Source organism: Prinia subflava, chromosome 15 (assembly GCF_021018805.1).
Source record: "Prinia subflava isolate CZ2003 ecotype Zambia chromosome 15, Cam_Psub_1.2, whole genome shotgun sequence".
In the NCBI taxonomy this organism is placed as follows: Eukaryota; Metazoa; Chordata; class Aves; order Passeriformes; family Cisticolidae; genus Prinia; species Prinia subflava.
In genome coordinates this window covers 18,955,177-18,973,810 of record NC_086261.1, presented here as the reverse complement: position 1 = coordinate 18,973,810, position 18,634 = coordinate 18,955,177, and the positions used below count along the sequence as shown (strand labels likewise).

General features: G+C 45.0%; 2 protein-coding genes across 2 annotated transcripts; one reads left to right on the top strand and one right to left on the bottom strand.

The window, feature by feature from the left end:
- The first annotated feature begins 5,621 nt into the window (after nt 1-5,621).
- Nucleotides 5,622-7,622, top strand: GCNT3 (glucosaminyl (N-acetyl) transferase 3, mucin type). Its single transcript, XM_063412608.1, has one exon. The coding sequence runs from the start codon at nt 5,791-5,793 to the stop codon at nt 7,066-7,068; it is 1,278 nt and encodes a 425-aa protein (XP_063268678.1). The 5' UTR covers nt 5,622-5,790; the 3' UTR covers nt 7,069-7,622.
- Nucleotides 7,623-12,811: 5,189 nt separating this feature from the next.
- On the bottom strand, nt 12,812-17,353 carry GTF2A2 (general transcription factor IIA subunit 2). Its single transcript, XM_063412735.1, has 5 exons — nt 17,245-17,353; nt 16,808-16,939; nt 16,210-16,314; nt 14,789-14,915; nt 12,812-13,121 (listed from the first exon to the last, which is right to left on the bottom strand). Exons 2-5 carry the CDS (start codon nt 16,877-16,879, stop codon nt 13,096-13,098), a joined length of 330 nt encoding a protein of 109 aa, XP_063268805.1. The 5' UTR covers nt 16,880-16,939; nt 17,245-17,353; the 3' UTR covers nt 12,812-13,095.
- Nucleotides 17,354-18,634: the final 1,281 nt, after the last annotated feature.

Genomic DNA, 18,634 nt, shown 5'->3' with positions numbered 1-18,634 from the left:
TGTTTTCTTTGTGTTACATCCTTCAGGATAAAAACAGGTTTTCTTCCCCCAGGACATAGTACAGTTTACAGTGTTGGGCACCACAGTCAGAAACAGTGCCAGTTTTTAAGAGTGCTTAAAGGAAATTCCTTTAAACATCTTTACCAGCATCATCCTATTTATTTGTCTCTCTCTTCAGTGACCTGTATAAGGTGAGTAATGCCTTATCCCCCTATTTTGCTTTATTATACAAAATGTAATTGAGGAAACTCGTTATACCTTATGAGCAGCGTTCAGTTGTTGTGTAAAATTTCAAGTAACCAGTTCTACCCTATAGACTGTATGTCAATTATGGTTGTCTGCTTCAACTTTCTTCTAAGCCAAACTCACCTATACTCTTCAGTCCAGCAATTTGCCTTGAATAAAAGCAGAAATCCTCTGACTTCAGTAAAAGTGCACCAGAGGTCCATAAAGAGCAGAGCAATGAGTCTGCAACTGTAAGGTGAATAGCATCAGGCCGTGCTCAGTTAAATAACAGGAACTGGTATGCATGCTACAAAAACTATTGTGGTTTGATATTTTACTTACTGCTTTTTACTGCCGCCTTTTCATGTCCTTTCTGAATCAAGTTCAGAGGTACTGCATGTAGTGCTTTCAAACCATTTGTCACAAACCAGCAACGATGCAGAACTCTGAAAGCAAAATTAACATCCAACAGTTTCTTCAAAGATGAACTTGACCTCTAACTTGCCATCAAACTGACCCAAGACTCTGCTAGTGGGGATGCAATCTCAGCAGCTTGGAAAGATACAGCTTGAACTGTTAGACAGCACAGGACTGTGACATAATTCAGTTGAAATTAAATGGAAGCAAACAGAAGCTAAAGTCTATAACCAGACAGTTCTCAATTTCAAAAAACAGAACATGCACAAAACCATGTTCATCATGTTAAAGTTTTACAGATAAAGTGTACATATACAAAATAATTATATTTGCAGAAGGTTTGTGTATTGATTTTGAAACCCCAATACTTCCTTGTTCACTTCCCACTTTTGCTTTGTTTACTTTCCCACTCTGGAGTTTGACCAAATACTCCATATAAAAAGAACATTGAACTTATGGTCTCTGAAGGTACACAATGAGAAAGCTATCATGAAGTTTTCCAAATGTTTGTCAGTAACTTTAAAACTATAAATCTCAAAACTATAAGCCAAATACAATCCCATGATTTTTAGATAAGTATCACAATACCAGCAGAGACAGTAAAAAAAAATCTGAACAGTCAAGAAAATGAAATTTCTTGAAATGTAATTTCTTCTCGAATTCTGTCATAGTTTAAAGGAAATATTGATTTAAAAAAGAATAGTTCTGTTGCAAAGGGCCATTACTACTTGACAGAAATAAGAATATTCCTAATGTGAACACAAATATAAAAAGTGGATCCCAACAGGATGCTGTATCTTACTACAAGATATGTTCTTCACAGCAAATTACATACAAAGTATACCCAGGAAAAATTTTGCTTAAATAGCAGTCGGTAAGAGTATCACTAATTTTGCTTAATAATACTTTATTACATAAGCAAAAACTAAAGGAAGATCAGAGCCCACCCTAAGTATTTTTAGGTGTGGGCCTACAAAATAATTTTACAGGCCTTATGCAGGGTTAGATATTTCTCACATGACTAATCCAAATATCTCTGGAGAGAGGCAGCAAGCTGATTCACCGTGGGTGTAGGTTACCTGTTACCTATAAACCTGAATATTCATCTACATGTCCCTGACACGTTACCTCTACCACAAATCGGTCAGTGCCAAGAGGGTACTCAGGTGGCAATCCACACTCCCCACCTTCAGCAGCAGCCATTCAAATCAGAATGATGCAACCCCCATGGTTTTCACTCAGAGGGTGTTTTGGCACAGGAACAGGCTCCTCAGAGCAGTGGTTACAGCACCAGCCTGACAGAGTTCAAGAAATGTTTGGACAATGCTCTCATGGTGTGACTCTTGGGGTGTCCTGTGCAGGGCCAGGAGTTGGAATCAATGATCCTGAGGGGTCGCTTCCAACCCAGTAAATCCTGATTGTACGCAGCTTCCTTTCTGCATTTAAGTTTCAAATTCTGTCTGTAAATCATTCCATGTAGTGTCTATAAACATTAACAACTTGCAGTTCCACTGCATGCCTTCAAATATGGGAGGAATCACTGGAGGCTTTCAAGGTACAATAGGACAAGGTGTTCATAATTTTATTTGTGCTCCCTTTCTGTGAGTCTTTGGGCCAGATGATTGTGTGGGATCCCTTCTAACCTGGGCTGTTCTATGATTCCATGAGCTTACAGATGTAAAACACACTAGTGGGCACTGGGAAGGCTAGAGCCATTAGCCTTTCTATGCAAATATGTAGCAAAATGAGGGTGGGAGAGTGTGAATAAGGGGAAGATAAAAGCAAGAAAGAAATTCTATTCAGCCATTTTCTTATTGATGTCACACCCTTATCACTCACCTCGCTCTCTCCCTGCCGTTAGTCCAAGAGGTTCTTATAACTGGGCTAACATGGCAATAATTTTGTAGAAGCCAGAGGGGTCTCTGTGGTAAGAGCCCTGAAGCCATCCCATGTCAGACAGAAACAGCTGAGCCAGCCTTGCAGACACTGAGGTCAGTGCAGGGGGGTGGGGTAGCTGCCGTGCCCAAGGGGAATCTGCCAAGAGGAGCCACCATGGAGCAGATATCCTGGAGGCTGTCCTGTGTATCCTGTAGCCCAGCACACGACCCACACTGGAACAGTTCACCAAGGAAAATGCACTGCTTTCTGATTAGAATTATGCCTCATGCACATACTTCTGTCAAGTTCAGGCTTCACTATCTAGATGACACATGAAAACCAAACAGCTGTGAGCCACGATGGTCAAATAACAATCACTGTGCTTTAATACAGAATTCCTCCTGTAGACACAAACCTTATGGACAACACAGAACTTAGCTGAGAGCTAGTAATGCCTGCAAAGCAGTTAAGCCAACATTTCACAAAGCATGCTATGGCTCTGAATGAATGAGCAGGAAATAAAGCTCTCTTCTGAAAACTGAGAAATGCAGAAAAGCAGCAGAATGATACAGGCAACAATGGCCTGATAGCTTAGAAGTGGTATTATAGTTTCCAGGTGGAATCCTTCAAAATCCCTGCAGGATGGCCTGTAATAGGGAGGGAGAGAAGGAAGGAACTCAGAAACCCCTCAGATAAACCAACCAAAACAACAACAACAACAACCAACCAAACAACAACAAAAAACAACCAAAAACTCTAATACACAAACCATTTTTGACCAAGAAGCTAAAACTGAAATTGTTAGCCCCCTCAGTCAATGGAGTATAACACACTGGAATTTTTTTGTTGCATATACAAGCCTGGTCTCAGATGCCTCTTTGACTAAGTTCACAAAACTTACTACTTCCAAATATTTCTTAAAAGTCATGCCAAAAAAAGCTGGCAGTGCATCTATATATACAAAAATCCATTCCTTACAGATCCGAGCAATCACTAGAGGCTGATCTCTCCACATGAGTTGTCTTTGTTCCTCCTTACTAAAGTTTCTTTCACTGGGAAACCCCTTTTACAAGCTAACTGTGTACAGGTGAACCTGGTGAGGTTATGACCCTTCATCAGTGTAAATTTCTGCCAGGTACTTCACCAGGTCTGACAACATCAGCAAATAATCACAATTTGTTTTTTTTCCCTTGGAGAAGCAAGCAGAATAGATGTTCCTTCTCCACTCTCCAATGCACTTACCTGAAACACAGCCTAGAAACTGTGCAATTGGGCAAGTAGATAGCAGGTTACCTTGTGAAGGTTCTTTCCATCCCTTAACAGGAAGGCTAAAACAGCAGGAACTTCTGACTTGATATGGTTTACTGAAATGGAAACAGGTACAAAAAGGCACTAGAGACATGGCACCTAGACTTACCCAAGCTATTTTTTTTTACTTCAGGTAAGAGCCTGCAAATGAAGAGTTGTGTACCACAAAGCAAATTATGAAGCTACTAACTTAGAAACTTTCAAAAATGTCAAGCTTCTTGCTCTGAACAAGTTCAAGATGTTAATGCTAACTAACAAACTAGTTCCAAAGAAGTTCCATATTAGTGAATCTGCAACTATATTTACAGCATATTGACAAATTAATCCAAAATAATTTAAGTACTTTTAATTACATTCCCCAAGCCTTTCCCCCCATATTTCTCCCAAGCGTATCCACTTTGGTATTCAGCACAGGCAAACTGACATCGTGCACATAGGAAATACTACGTGTATCACATAATTTCTTTTCATAATGCCCATTAAAATTTCTGGGCCATTGATGTCTAAGACAGTTGTTTTCTGAGTTGGTTAAAGTTACTAATTTAACAAATAATCTCAGTTTTGAAACTGGAGAAGCAACTGCTGTTTTTTTCCTAGAACTTGTGCAGAACTGCACTAACAACTGTCCTCAGTCCAGCTCCAGATTCTGCAAGTTTGGTTTCTTTATACAGAGAGAAAGAAACAAAAAAAAAGCCTTCTATCTCAAAAACCCCATCTTAGAAATTCTGACTCATCATTAAACAGTTGAAATTGGTCCTTTTTGATAAACATGATAGCACATACTATATTTGGTTCAAACCACAAAGTGTGATTCAAGCCCCAGAGGATGACCACAAAGCTTAGGGAGCATTATTTTGTTCAGCACAGCACAAGGAGTGTTGTATCACCCGTGTGTTTCTTTTATGTGATCCTGCCTTGGCCAGCGTGCTGCTGCAAATATTCTCTCACTTTCTCGTTTAAATAGCCACTTTGTGGGAGTTTATAAGCCATAGGCTACCTTCACCCTCTGCTTCCCCCATAGAAACAGAGACTCAACTTTGCCCAGTTCTCTTTTGCAGTAATCCTTCACTAAAGCTCAAAGTACTCAGGGACAGCAAGCAGCTTGTTGAAACTGGCCTTGAAGAGTTCAGCCCTAAGGCTTCTGCTTCCTTCACCTATCAATTGGGATGATCATGTGTGGAAAATCACGCTGCATAAAGCCAGTGTTCACAAAGGAGACAGAGGAGTCCTGCGACTTAATTCCAGTAAAAGGAGAGAGCCCACTGGAGCACACGCCCGTGGCGTTTTCTTCTCTCTGAGGTTTCAGAGTAGGCAGCCTCCTTTTATCCCAAGCCCCAGCTACACGTTGTCCTCTTCCTTTCCCCGCTGGCTGAGGTACCAGGAAGGTACAGCCTACCACATATCCCCCCTTGAACGTGGCATTTTACCCCAAAGTTCAGAAGTTCAGGCTTGTGCAGACCCTTGTCTGTCTCAGGAGTCAGTCTGGGCTCTGTAACAAACCTGCTGTCTGAAGTTAGTACAGACACTGAGGTTAAACACCCACACCTTCACCCATCGAATTTTTCGTAAAGACATTAACACACATCTTCCCTACCAATCAGAGCACTGGAAAAGCAGGTTAGACGCCAAAGAAATCTAGTAAAGTCTTTCAAAAAAGTGCATTATGCAGGATTGAATTCCAGAGGACTTTTCCTTGCATTACACACTGGACAGGGGTGAGATGACATATCTTTTAAGCAGACACAGAAGATAGAGAACCACCCCCGGTGTTGATAAAACCAAACAGAGCCACGCCACGGGGAGGGAGGGGACTGTTGTACACCTGCGGCCACACCGGGATCGCCCGGGCACTGCCTCGCCACCTCCCAGAGGCAGCAGGTGCCCCGGTGCTGCCGGGCTGCTCCGAGCGGCAGCGGCTCCCCGGGGCGGCGCAGCCAGCGGGCGAGGCAGCCCCGCCGCGGGATGCCGTGCTGGGAGCGGGCCGGGGCGGCGCGGCGGCGCTGGGCGCTGCTGCTGGGGCCGCTGGCGCTGCTCGCCGCCGGCCTGGCGCTGCGCGGCACCGCCCGCCCCGACCCCGCCGACCGCTCCCGCCTCTACCGGGCGCTGGAGCTCGCCCCCAGCCGCGCCATCAACTGCTCGGGGGTCGTCCGCGGGGAGCAGACGGCCATCCAGAGGGCGCAGCTCAGCAGCCTGGAAGTGGCGAACAGAAAGGCTTCACCGACGCCCGACGAGTACCTGAATCTTACGAGGGATTGCAGAGCCTTCAAGGAAACCCGGCGCTACATCGAGTTCCCGCTCAGCCAGGAGGAGGAGGAGTTCCCCATCGCCTACTCCATGGTCATCCATCACAAAATCGACATGTTTGAGCGGCTCCTGCGGTCCGTCTACGCCCCCCAGAATGTCTACTGTGTCCATGTGGACAGCAAATCCCCGGCCGCCTTCCAGGAGGCCGTGCGGGCCATTGCTGCCTGCTTCCCCAACGTCTTCGTGGCCAGCCGCCTGGAAAGCGTGGTCTATGCCGCCTGGTCCCGGCTGCAGGCCGACCTCAACTGCATGCAGGACCTGCTGCAGAGCCCCGTGCCATGGCGCTACATTATCAACACCTGCGGCACCGACTTCCCCATCAAGACCAACGCCGAGATGGTCCGGGCGCTGCAGCTGCTGCAGGGCCAGAACAGCGTGGAGTCGGAGAAGCCCTCGGGCTACAAGCAGCAGCGCTGGCAGTACCACCACGAGGTGGGGCAGACCATCTCTCGCACTGCCAAGAAGAAACTGCCGCCGCCCCACAACTACCCCATGTTCACGGGCAGCGCGTACTACGCAGTCACCCGGGACTTTGTGCAGTACCTCTTCGAGAACCCCACGGCACAGAAGTTCCTCGAGTGGTCCAAGGACAGCTACAGCCCTGACGAGCACGTCTGGGCCACGCTGAACCGCATGCCGGGCGTGCCGGGGGCCATGCCTCCCAGCGACAAGTTCCAGCTCTCGGACATGAACGCCCTTCCCCGCCTGGTCAAGTGGGAGTACATGGAGGGGGACATCAGCAAGGGCGCGCCCTACCCGCCCTGCACCGGCCGCCACCAGCGCGCCATCTGCATCTACGGCGTGGGCGACGTGGCCTGGATGCTGCAGCAGCACCATCTCTTGGCCAACAAGTTCGACCCCGAGGTGGACGATGCGGCCGTGCAGTGTCTCGAGGAGTACCTGCGCCACAAGGCCCTGTACGGCCGCGGGCTCTGAGGGGGCGCCGCGGAGGCTCTGGCCAGCACCTGCGGCCTTCCGTGGGCGAGTCCAGCGACGGCGCCTGGGGGCAGCGGGAGAGGATCCCCCTGAGGGGCCCACGCCTCGCAGCGGCCCCGAGGAGAAGCCCCAAGGGCGGGCGCGGGGCTGCGGGCCAGCCGAGGGACGGTCGGTCGGTCGGACGGACGGACGGACGGGGCGGCCCGGCGGAGGGCAGGCCCGGTGTGGAAGGGCGGGAGGCCCGGCCCCGCCCGGGTCCCTCACGGGGCGCTGCCCGGACCGGCCGGAGCGAGCGGGCCAAGGGTGACCCCAGGGCTGTGCCTGCAGACGGGCAGGGCCGGGTCACGGCGCCTTCAGGTCCGGCTGGGGCAGAGCTGAAATCGTGATTAATTTGCTTTTCCACAGAGCAGCTGGCAGCCCCCGCCCGTTCCTGGCACCCGCCGCGCTGCTCAGTGAACATCTGGCTGCTGCTTTTGCCGCACTTTAAACTTCGACCCTATCAAAAGCCGGTAGTCATTAAAAGCCAATCTTCAATAAAATCCCAGATACTAAAATACGCGCTTCGGTGTTTTGTGTCCTCTGAGGAGAATGGTTTGCGCTTCTGGGCAAAGCATTAAACCAGTTAATCCTTTGTGCATCCACTTCTCTGTCTGAAACACAGGCAGAGGGATGCACACAATGGTGTGCAAACCTACATCTTCTAAGATCCTCCCCCAAAAAGAAGATATTTTGGTGATATTTTAATACTGTAATTACCATATCCAGTAATGAACAAACCAATCACCCAACACATTGGTTTTTTTAAGTCTCTAGAAGCTGAAAGGAAGATTTGCAAATTTCTGTATTTCACCCACATGTTTTTCTCATCTTCTCATATTAAAGCCAGCCACCTTCCATGGATCCAACAGCTTTTCATCACCTGTAATCCTGAAGGATTAATGCCATTGTCTTTACATTAAAAAAATCTACTAAAGCAACTCTCTTGTAAGTAAACTCTCACCTTAATTTAAAGTCAGCAGTGGAGAATTAGCATTATACAAAGAACATCTGAAGCAATTCCCTAACACCAGGCTACGTTTAGATGAAGGTATGATTGCAGTCACAAAGATCTTTAAAACATTGATATAATAGGATGAGAAGATGAAGCAACTGACTTGAAAACGTGTCATTGCAATTTTGTTAGACATTTTAAAGTGAACTTGGTTGTAAAATAGTGCTTTTTAAAATGCCATGGTGATTTCACAGACAACTCCAAGTACTAGCAAGAAAAGCTCTCAAACATAAATACCCAATGTATCATTGGGCATTTGTCTATGCAAAAAGAGCAAATAAATAGGATTACTGATCCTGGGGGTGCTGTTTCCAACTTGGGTAAGCAGATATTTGCTAAAGAGATTACAGCTTTATGCTAACCTGATGGTAACATACAACTTTTTAAAATGGTTTCAGCAGCAAATTCAACATTAAATAGAAATTATCTCCATGTCTAGTACATTCTTTTAGAACAAAAACTTCTCTGATGACTTAGGGTAATAACTCAAGTCTCCCACCATAGAAAACTGTATCAAACCACTGCTGTCTAACCTAATTTTGCTCGTTAGAACTTTTTGCTTACTTTAAATTAATACATATTCGTTCAAAATGGCAAACAAATCCACTGGGGCTGGGATACATTCAAGTTTCTGGACTGAAACAGGCAGAGAAGGGTCACCATGTTTCTAACTATGACAAAGTGTTGTCCTTTTCCCTTGGGAAATGGAGGAAAAATGTGCATATTCATGGAGATAAAAAAATCCCCATGTTAACAAGAAATTGTATCAAAACGAAATCTATCCATGAAATGGATGTCTGTAAAAACTAAATAATTTATTTCTCAAAGACCAAAGGTGTCTGGGGGGCTGGAAGGAATCCCACTTTGAAATAGTGAAAGATTATTGAATGAGGGGCCTCGCTATTATTTTGCAAATAAACCTGTAGAGAAAGATACGTACTTACAAGTTACTTACACACTTGTCAACAGTAATTTGTATCCCCTTTACTTTGTAAATATGTTTACCTTCTTCAGCTGTTTCTTCTTTCAGAAACATGAAGTATTGCTTGTAGACACTGTATTAACAGTGTTTCATCTGTTATTGTCAGACACAAAAATGTTACAGATGGAGAGACAGAGACAAGGATTTAGACCGGGAGTGCAAAGGGCCACTTCAAATCTGTTCCATGGTGAACCTTTAAGCCAAAGTATTTTTTCCTTTAATGTTACTCACTGCAATCTGTGCAGTGAGTTAGACCTGGTTAGACCTGAAGACAGAGAATCTAAGCATTTATCCAGATTTGAAAGAGCTTGCCCACAGAATACGAAGGCATCAGGTGAAGCCAGCGTAGCAGAAAACCAGCTTGGTGACTCAGCAGGAGGGACAGCAGTTATCTAACACAGCCTAGGCAGCCCCCCTGTTCAGAGATCACTGCTGGGGATGAAAATGATTGTCCTGGTGGTATTACCTGCAGAGGGAAACAAAACTTGCAAACCTTGACATCCGATTTTCTTGATCCAAAGGAAATTTCCTGCTCCTGACGGTGTTACTACCCAGAATTCCTCTCAGATGATTTGGTTGCAAAAACAAAGGCTATCTTGTGCAAATTTATTTTCAAAATACTTCTCTTAGTAGTGACCTAATTTCTTGTGAAAGAATGAGCCTACTCCCAAATGCTTACGGTGAACTAAAACAAAAAGATTCTCACAAAGGAATGTTCTCAGCATATCCTCTTTCAAAGACATTAGAAATCTGTATTTATGAGTGCAATCATACATCAAGGCAGTGATATGTCTCTGCCATTAGAAATGGCAGTAAAAACCACCCCCAACTCTAATACAGAACTTTGCCTTCCAGAGATCTCAAAGGACCTTAGAAATCAGATGGCTGGCATCTTAGAAAGTTGGCAACAGAGCAGAGCAATCGTGTAAGTTGCCACAGTTAGCTGCAGAACTGAAAAAAGAATGAACCTAGAATAGCAGAGGACCAGCTCTAGCCAAAAGTAGCAGAATCACATCAGATTATAGGACCGCCTCCAAAGATAGGTTAAACCCCATATGAAATTAATCAGTAAAATCATGGGCTGTCCAATTGGAAATTGTATCAGAAATATTAACTTTGTGTAGTAAAAAATCTACTTCTGACACTTCTGTCTACAATCATTAACTAATAACTTGAACTTTAAATAAGCCACCAGTTGTTTCAGGAGGAAATATGCTGCAAATTTACCTTTCAAGAAGTGCACGGGAGGAAGATGAAACTGTAATTCTGAAATTTCATAACAGATTTATTTTTCTGGTTTAAACCTGGCTTTAAATTATGTTGTATTTCCAAGTGGTTTTCACTTTATTTTTACAAGAACAATGTGGCTTATTACATACCTACACAACAGGTCCATAACTGCTCTTTTTAGCTTTAGTTAGGAGGGTCTATTTCCTTCTTGCTTCACATTTGATACTTTATATGATCATCTCTGAAATGCCCTATAATAAAGAGATGGGTCAATAAAAATGAATTTGGAGGAAAACAGGTAGTAAATGCTTAAGAAAGAAAAAGTAAACATGAACTATATGAACACAGTACCAATAAAATATTTGCAGTCATGAGTAGAATTGATTCAGGGAGCAGGGTTAGGGGTTCTTTTTATTATGACTGCAACAGCAGTGACCATAAAATGTTAACTAGACTCTCAGTGAACAATTTTCCACTTCCTTGAAGGATGCAGGTTCTTTTAGCACAGAATGCAACCCGAAATATTACTGTATCTGTAAATTACTACCTCCTAGTCCATAAAGGCTAATCCTAGAAATGACCACCCTTTAGGTTACAGTGAAGAAGTTCATGTCTCCCAGCACAGTCTTACTAAAGTGCTTTGTAACATGCTCCTACTCTCCTCCCAACCCCGAAATTTTAACTACAGAAAAGCAAACCCAGATCAGTTTGACTGAAATCCGACCCCCTAAGCTGCCAAGATCCTTAAACTCAAGAATCTGTGCTTTGAGTAACTCTCCTCTAGCTCACTGTGCCTAGTCATCATGCAAAGGTACACAATGATCCTGATTAAATTTGTCTTCTGGAAATCCACCATAAATTCTTCCTGCTCAGCACTTTAATTAGTGCCTCTCTGATAACATTTGAAGTCAGGTATTGACATCCCTGACTGAGCAAACATTTTACATCAGGTAACATCCTGGTTTGCACACCTATGGAATCGACAAAATCCTTTTTCTTGGAAACCATGTTTAAACAGGCAGTCATCCACAGCCAGTTCTGCACTCGTGTTTATTCTTTCCTTCACTTTCTTGAAGTTAATTTACTTTCTAAATAGAAACATCCATTCCAGTTCAGTGTCAAAGTGCAAAGGTATATTTTACTTCCTCTCTGCTGCTGAGAAGTGGAATTGTGATCTTCCTAAAGAAAATCAACAATGAAATACACAAATAAATGAAAAGGTCTGGAACACTACAGGCAAAGAACCAAACAGGCAGCAGCAGGTTGTGCTGATGCTCTAGCAAGTGAAATGATGTGTTTTCCACTGGCTATTACAGTAACTCAGTATAGCAGAAGTGCAGTTGATGCTTTTTGTTGTAAATTCAATCTTCCAAGACAACAAAGTACATTAATCACATGAACTTGGCAGGATTACCTGAAATTCAAACACAAAAAATAGCAAGTGGCAAGAAAGTTATGGAGAGCAAAGCAACAAAAAGCAGAAAGAACACTGGCACCAGATTGCCTAAATTTCCCTTTGCTCCCTGCTCCATCAGTGAACTGAAACAACCTCCACAGAAGGAGCAGATCCAGGATCTGGATAAACACCAGCCCAGAAACATGCTTAAAGCCTGGAGCAAGAGAACAAGGGGGAATGACTTCAAACTGAGAAGGGGTTTAGATAATAGGAAGAAATCTTTCCTTCTGAGGGCACAGGTTGCCCAGGGAAGCTGTGCCTGCCCCACCCCTGGTGGTGCTCAAGGCCAAATTGAACAGGACTTGGAGCAACCTGAGACAGTGGAAAGTGTCTCTGCCCCTGGCAGGGGCTGGAACGAGACCATCCTGAAGGTCCCTTCCAACCCTGGCCATTCTATGGTTCTAATGCACACTTAATTGGAACAAAATAAAAGATATAACTGTTTGCATCAGGAGGGTACAAAGGCTACAAAGAACTCGAAATGGAGAAGTCTGTCTAGAGACAGGAAGAGATTACAAGTAGCTGGAGGTAGAAAAAGCAAATTTTTATACTTGTATGGGTTGAAATTCAGTTTACATGATTCTTAGAGAACAAAAAAAAATTAAACATAGAAGATTGAGTCTGATGTAGAACAAGAGAAAACCATGGTAGTCATACACAAAGAAAGACACTTATTGTGCTAATGAAATAAAAGCAACTTGTCTCTTCTTTTGGTTTCAAAAATGGTTACTTGCCAATCTGCAGTGTGCAGCAAAGGGCACGTAGCAGAGCTATTTACAGACAGAAAGATGCAGTCACAAACACACAAACATGCTGCCCAGCAAGAGCTGCTAAGCTTTTGCTGAGTCCTCCTCCATCATTCTGTAACAGCCATTTCTTGCAATGCTTAACACTGCAACCACCCTCAGAACCCTGTAACTGAAAGACTTTTTCATTTGCAACATTTCTCTAAAGGCACAGAAAATTTTGGGAAAATATTGTATGTTAATGCTAGTTTCTAAACAAAGTTTTCCAATGATCACTCTTTCAAAAGTTTTTAAATAAAAGTTTATTACAGAAATTATTTTGAACAAAAAAAGACAACAGTATCTTGTAATTTAAAAAAAGGTAATATTGTATTCATGCCCTATAAGGTGAAATGAAGAAATGCTACAGGTATTTCTTCCGCTGTCATTCTGTGATGCTTTCTAGTATGGATTAACTCACATCTGCATCAGAAGAATTGAGTATGATCAGTCCCTTTCCATGCTTCTCTCCAGAAAGTGCTGCACATTAATAGAAAATATTGCAGACAAACCACAGGTCTATTCATTCTGCAGTATTGGAACCAGTGTCTAGGAAAGAAAAGAGAAAGTGAGACCAGTACACACCCCCACGGACAACAGAGAACCAAGAGCATTCTCTAATACCTTCCCCAAGTTCCCAAGTGTTCCCCAAGCATTTCAGAACCTGTTCTGCACCTGCCCAACTCCCTCTACTGCTCTCAGTGCCATGCATGAACTGCTTGTGCTGTTTCACTCCACTCAGCAACACTGAGAAGAGTCGGCACAAAACTCCAGGGCTGTGCACACAGACGCGTTAAAAATACTGAAAGCTCTGCTCTAACATGTAATGTAACATGTGAAAACCCTTTACTGCAGTCAGCCACAAGCAGATTTGGCTATCATCTGCTAAGGAGAAAGGTTTTTGCACATCCAGCAGCATAAGCTCTAATGGAGTGTGAGATACAGCTTATTGTGCATTTTGAAATAGATGCAAGGATGAGCATCATCTTCATAATGCAACTGAGACCAATTCTCTGTTCTGACCTTTTGTCAGAATCACCAACAAACATCACTGCTGTTTTTGATACGCTACCATTACTGCTTTCTTGTTTTTAGAGCTGTGGAAAAAGTATGTAACTCAAATATGGAGAATGAGAAGGCAGTGTTCAGTACTGCTCCTTCAACAAGTCAGCTTCTCGTGGGAAAAAAAACAAGGCTGCAATGTTAATAGCAACTTCAAGTCAGCCAGTTGTTTAAATCTTATCTGCACAATTTATCAAGAATGAAAACCATTAATACTTGGAAAGTAAGGTTTCCTCCACTAGCTATAATAAGCACACAAAAACCAAGCAGTAAGATTATATGCTTGGCTAATACCAGAAGTTGAGAAAACAATAAATTCTGTCAACTCTTTAGAACTACAACTTGAAGTGACTATTGTAAGCATGCCAGGGTCAGGAAGCCATGAAGAACCTGTTTCAGAGGTCTGTGGTGCATTTAAATAAAGCCTTTTCCATGCTCAATTCCTGCTTTTAGCATCACTCTCTGAGGATGAAACGAGTGGCACCATTTCACACAGCTTCAGCAATACTCTGCCACGTTGATGGTTTTTAAAGCTATAAAGCAGCTTGCCACAAAAGTCACTGAATTACGTTTTCCAAGAAAGAATCTCAAGGCACATGGACAAAAGTAATCCAGTCAAGCAGATATGGACTGCAAACTCCCACAGGCAGTGCACATACAGAGGGTCTGTTTGGCAACAAGAAACCTCATGACTTGCAAATGCACACATGCTTCCCATGGGTTTGTGTCCCCAGCGATCAGATCCAGAGAATGCCTGCTTAGACACTTTTCTCACACAATTCCTTGCTCAGGCAGCTGAAGCACTCTTCAGATTCAGTAAAACATGGTGCTATCCTAACAAATAGGTTACTACTAGAAAACTCACCATACAAAAAATAAAAGTTACTTCTGAGTTTCTAATTGCTGTAGTATTATGTACTTCCCAACAACAGGTGCACAGCAGCCCTAGCACGGTTCTACCTCAGTGCCTGTGAGTCAGGGAAGCATTCAGCTGGCTTTTGTTTCATCTCTCCTCAGATGTAACACGGAATGCAGAGCCCTACTTCTGTCTAAGTCATACAGTCAACCTGGCTTTAGTAAGACATTTGGTCACAGCTTTCTGAAAACAATCAAGTCTCGTGTCTCAGCCTATTGATATCATACTTGATACTCACTTTTTCCATCACATGCTACAATTTTCACTTTATCCACTTTCACAAGTTCGGTGACCTCCCTAAACTCCACGTCATTGAGTACAAATGTCCATACATTGTCACAGAACCTGTATGTGTTCAGAGAGCCCTACAGAAAGACAAGAGACATTTGCTATAGCACACAGCTCAAAAGCAGCAGGAAATATGATGAGTATCTACCGAACTATGTCCCTTCTAGAACAGATTTGCTACAAAGCCAACAGTGGACCTGAATGCATACAAATGGGCAAGCAAACAATTCTGAGGAAACCTGGAGTTTAAATGCCCTCCAGTGGCTGAAATTCTCAAGAACGTGTAGTGACATTACAGGATATCCCGTGCCAGGCTCCTCAGGTAGGCAGAGAAGTTTTACAATTTTTCTAATGTGTACAAAGGATCAGTGGCAGAAAACATTTCTTAAAATATTGGACCATGAGATAAATCAGATACAGCAGTGATCATAACAAGATGTGAATTCTGCAATTGCTTTACCAAAGTTGTAGATTAAATAAAAAATCATGACAAAACTGACATATGTGACATAAAGGGGTAGCCCTCCTATCTGATATATTACTGAGGACATCAATATGGAAAACTTCTGACCTTCACTTTTATTTATTTTAAATTGACATTCTTGAATTTAGAACTTAAGCTCCAAGTAACATTTTTTAAATTTATCCACTGAACACATACTAAACTGTTTTTTAAACCATGCTACCTATACAAACCAATTCCAGCGTGCAAGAGAAACCATGCTATTTTTAACATCTCTATATTGTTTAAAAATCTAGTCTCTTAGGAACCCACACGATGCATGTGTTCTACATAGTCTGTAGAGAAGTTTTATGACAAAAGTTAACAGGAAGCTGGGTTTTGTGGGCTTTTTCTTAACATTACATTCAAGCTGGCATTTCACAACTTGCTGGCTATCTAACATCAATTAGGGTGCATGACTGGGAACAACCCCCAACTTATTCTTCTGTGATACCTACAGAAAATGCTACAAAATGATCCCGTGAAAGGGCAGATCTAAAACTCTCTAGTCTCTCTCTTCACATTACTCATGTGGCTGAAAATCTGGCCTCATCTCACTTTTGCTAGGGACAGCTGCAAGAAGCAAAAGTCTCCCTCCTCATGTGCAAGACACTGAGGATGGCAATGTTATCCATCAAAAAAGCATTTCCCTCTTCCCTGTTTTCATCATCTGATTGTTGCATTCATTCAAAAGACCCCTGGCAGAACAAGGTAAGGAGCCTTACAGCTGCATATAGAATGGAAACAGAATTATCAGAGCCAAATGAGCCCTCTTAAGTTCTTGCTTAGAGCACACAGCTTTTAATGACATTCTGCATCAACCCTTAGTTGCTGTATCTCATGGAAACTTTAAGATATAATTTCCTTACCCTGAAATTCACTCTGTTCCTGACTCGCTGTGCCAGTGCTGAATTTATAGCTTTATCAAACTGAAGTAGCACCTGAAGGGCCAACTGAGGTGTGATTTGCTGTGACTAAAGTAGTCGGAAAAAAAAATAAAACGAAGTTTTGAGTTGTTTAAAAGGAAGTTCAAACATGCAGTATAAGTTAAAAACATCATGACAAAGTTCATTTCAATGAAGCAGATCTCTAGAAAAACAATCTACAAAAACAAACCCCCACATTCCTGAATTTATTTCCATTTTTGTATTTCAATTATGTACTACACAAAGATTTCTTATAATAAATATTTACTGGAAATAACCAGAAGAACAGCAAATTGACTGCAGTGTTCCACGTTAATCTGGTTGTTTATTTACTGAGCCTTACGAGATTATGGCCACTTAACACAAAACACTTCCCTTTCCCCAGAATGTAAAGAGAGAAACACCACAAGTGAATGGAGTACTAAACCCTTACGATTTCAATCACGAAGTTTCCCAAACCTTGGCCAACAGGAACGACAAAGCCGTTCGGGTAAGAACCTCTGTCTCTATCACGCTGCGGGCCCAGCCCGCGGGCGCGCACCTGTATGAGCTCATCGAGGCTCTCCTGCAGGCTGTTCCCCAGCGTGGTGTTCCTGTACAGCTGGTACGCCATGGCTCAGCGCGACGGCTCCGCGCGTCCTGCGCATCCGCGGCTGCGCCTGCTCTCCCCGCTCTCATCGGAAACAAACAAAGGGACAGTAAACGCTCCGCGCCCACCCCCGGCACCGGCCCGCATCGGCCGCGCTCCCGGCCCGCACTACCGACTGCCCGGCCCGGCTGCGGGACCGGCCCGGCTGCGGGACCGGCCCGGCTGCGGGACCGGCCCGGCTGCGGGACCGGCCCAGCCGGAGCCACTCCTGGCGGGACCGGGCACTGCGCGGCCCCAGCCCCGGCCCCGGCCCCGGCCCCACCGCCGCCCTCGGGGAAGCCGCCCCGGCCCCGGCGCTGCCCCAGCCCCGCGCCGCCATCGCCGCTCACCGCGCGCGGCCGGAAGCGCCGCCCCGCCCGGGCGGCCGCGGCCCGGAAGCGGAACGGAGCGGGGCGGGCCCCGGCACAGCACCGCCCTGGGGACAGCACCGCCCCCGGGGACAGCACCGCCCCCGGGAACAGCACCGCCCCCGGGGACAGCACCGCCCCCGGGAACAGCACCGCCCCCGGGGACAGCACCGCCCCCGGGAACAGCACAGCACCGCCCCCGGGGACAGCACCGCCCCCGGGAACAGCACCGCCCCCGGGGACAGCACCGCCCCCGGGAACAGCACAGCACCGCCCCCGGGGACAGCACCGCCCCCGGGAACGGCACAGCACCGCCCCGGGCATGGCACCGCCCCCGGGGACAGCACCGCCCTGTGCACGGCACAGCACCGCCCCCGGGAACAGCACCGCCCCCGGGGACAGCACAGCACCGCCCCCGGGGACAGCACAGCACCGCCCCCGGGGACAGCACCGCCCCCGGGGACAGCACAGCACCGCCCCCGGGGCCAGCACCGCCCCCGGGGACAGCACAGCACCGCCCCCGCTCCGGGCACGGCCCCGCCCCGGGCACGGCCCCGCCCTCACGCCGCGGGCAAAGGCCTTTACCGCACACAGCGGCGGCTTCTCCCCGTGAAAAATACCCCAAGTAAGGACCGCTGGACATTCACACACGTGTTTGGCACATTACCCCGTGACCCCCTGGGACGCAGAAAACAGCTCATTTAAAATGAAAGGATCAATATATTCTTAAGAGGTAGGTGAAGGAGTCTTCTACTTACATTTCTTTCTATTAAAGGGACAAAGGAAAATAGTCACAAGCGTGAAGAGTGTCACTAGCCCAATTAAGCCAGTTCTATTATCCGTGACTCACAACCTGTGCTTGTGCATGATTACTGCAGCTTCATTTTGTTAAACACTGCACGTTTCCCATTATCACACACAATAAAGTTTACAGACACTAATTGACAGTGTAATCATTCCATCTTAACCCTCCACTTTACGATTCAACCATTAGAGCATCTTACTGCTCAGGCCTTTCTTGTTAATAAAATGGTTTTGTTAAGTTACTAAGAAACATTGTAAACTGCAGAGCCACTGCTAAACCAAGCATCTATCCTCCATGAATATTTATTTGTAATTATTAAACTGGAATTCCATGTTATCAGTATTGACTAGCAGCTGAGAAATCTAGAGTAAGGAACATGGTAAGATAAGGACTTTTGGAAAACACTCTGACAGCTTCTCCTCAAAAAAAAAATCCATGTAAATCAGAGTAATCTGGGCAGTTCAGTGTGCAAAACTGAAAAAAATCCAGTTGAGCAAAGAATGGCTTTAATTTCACTGACCTCAGTCATGCTTGAAGGGAATGATGAAAAACTAATATGACTGGACC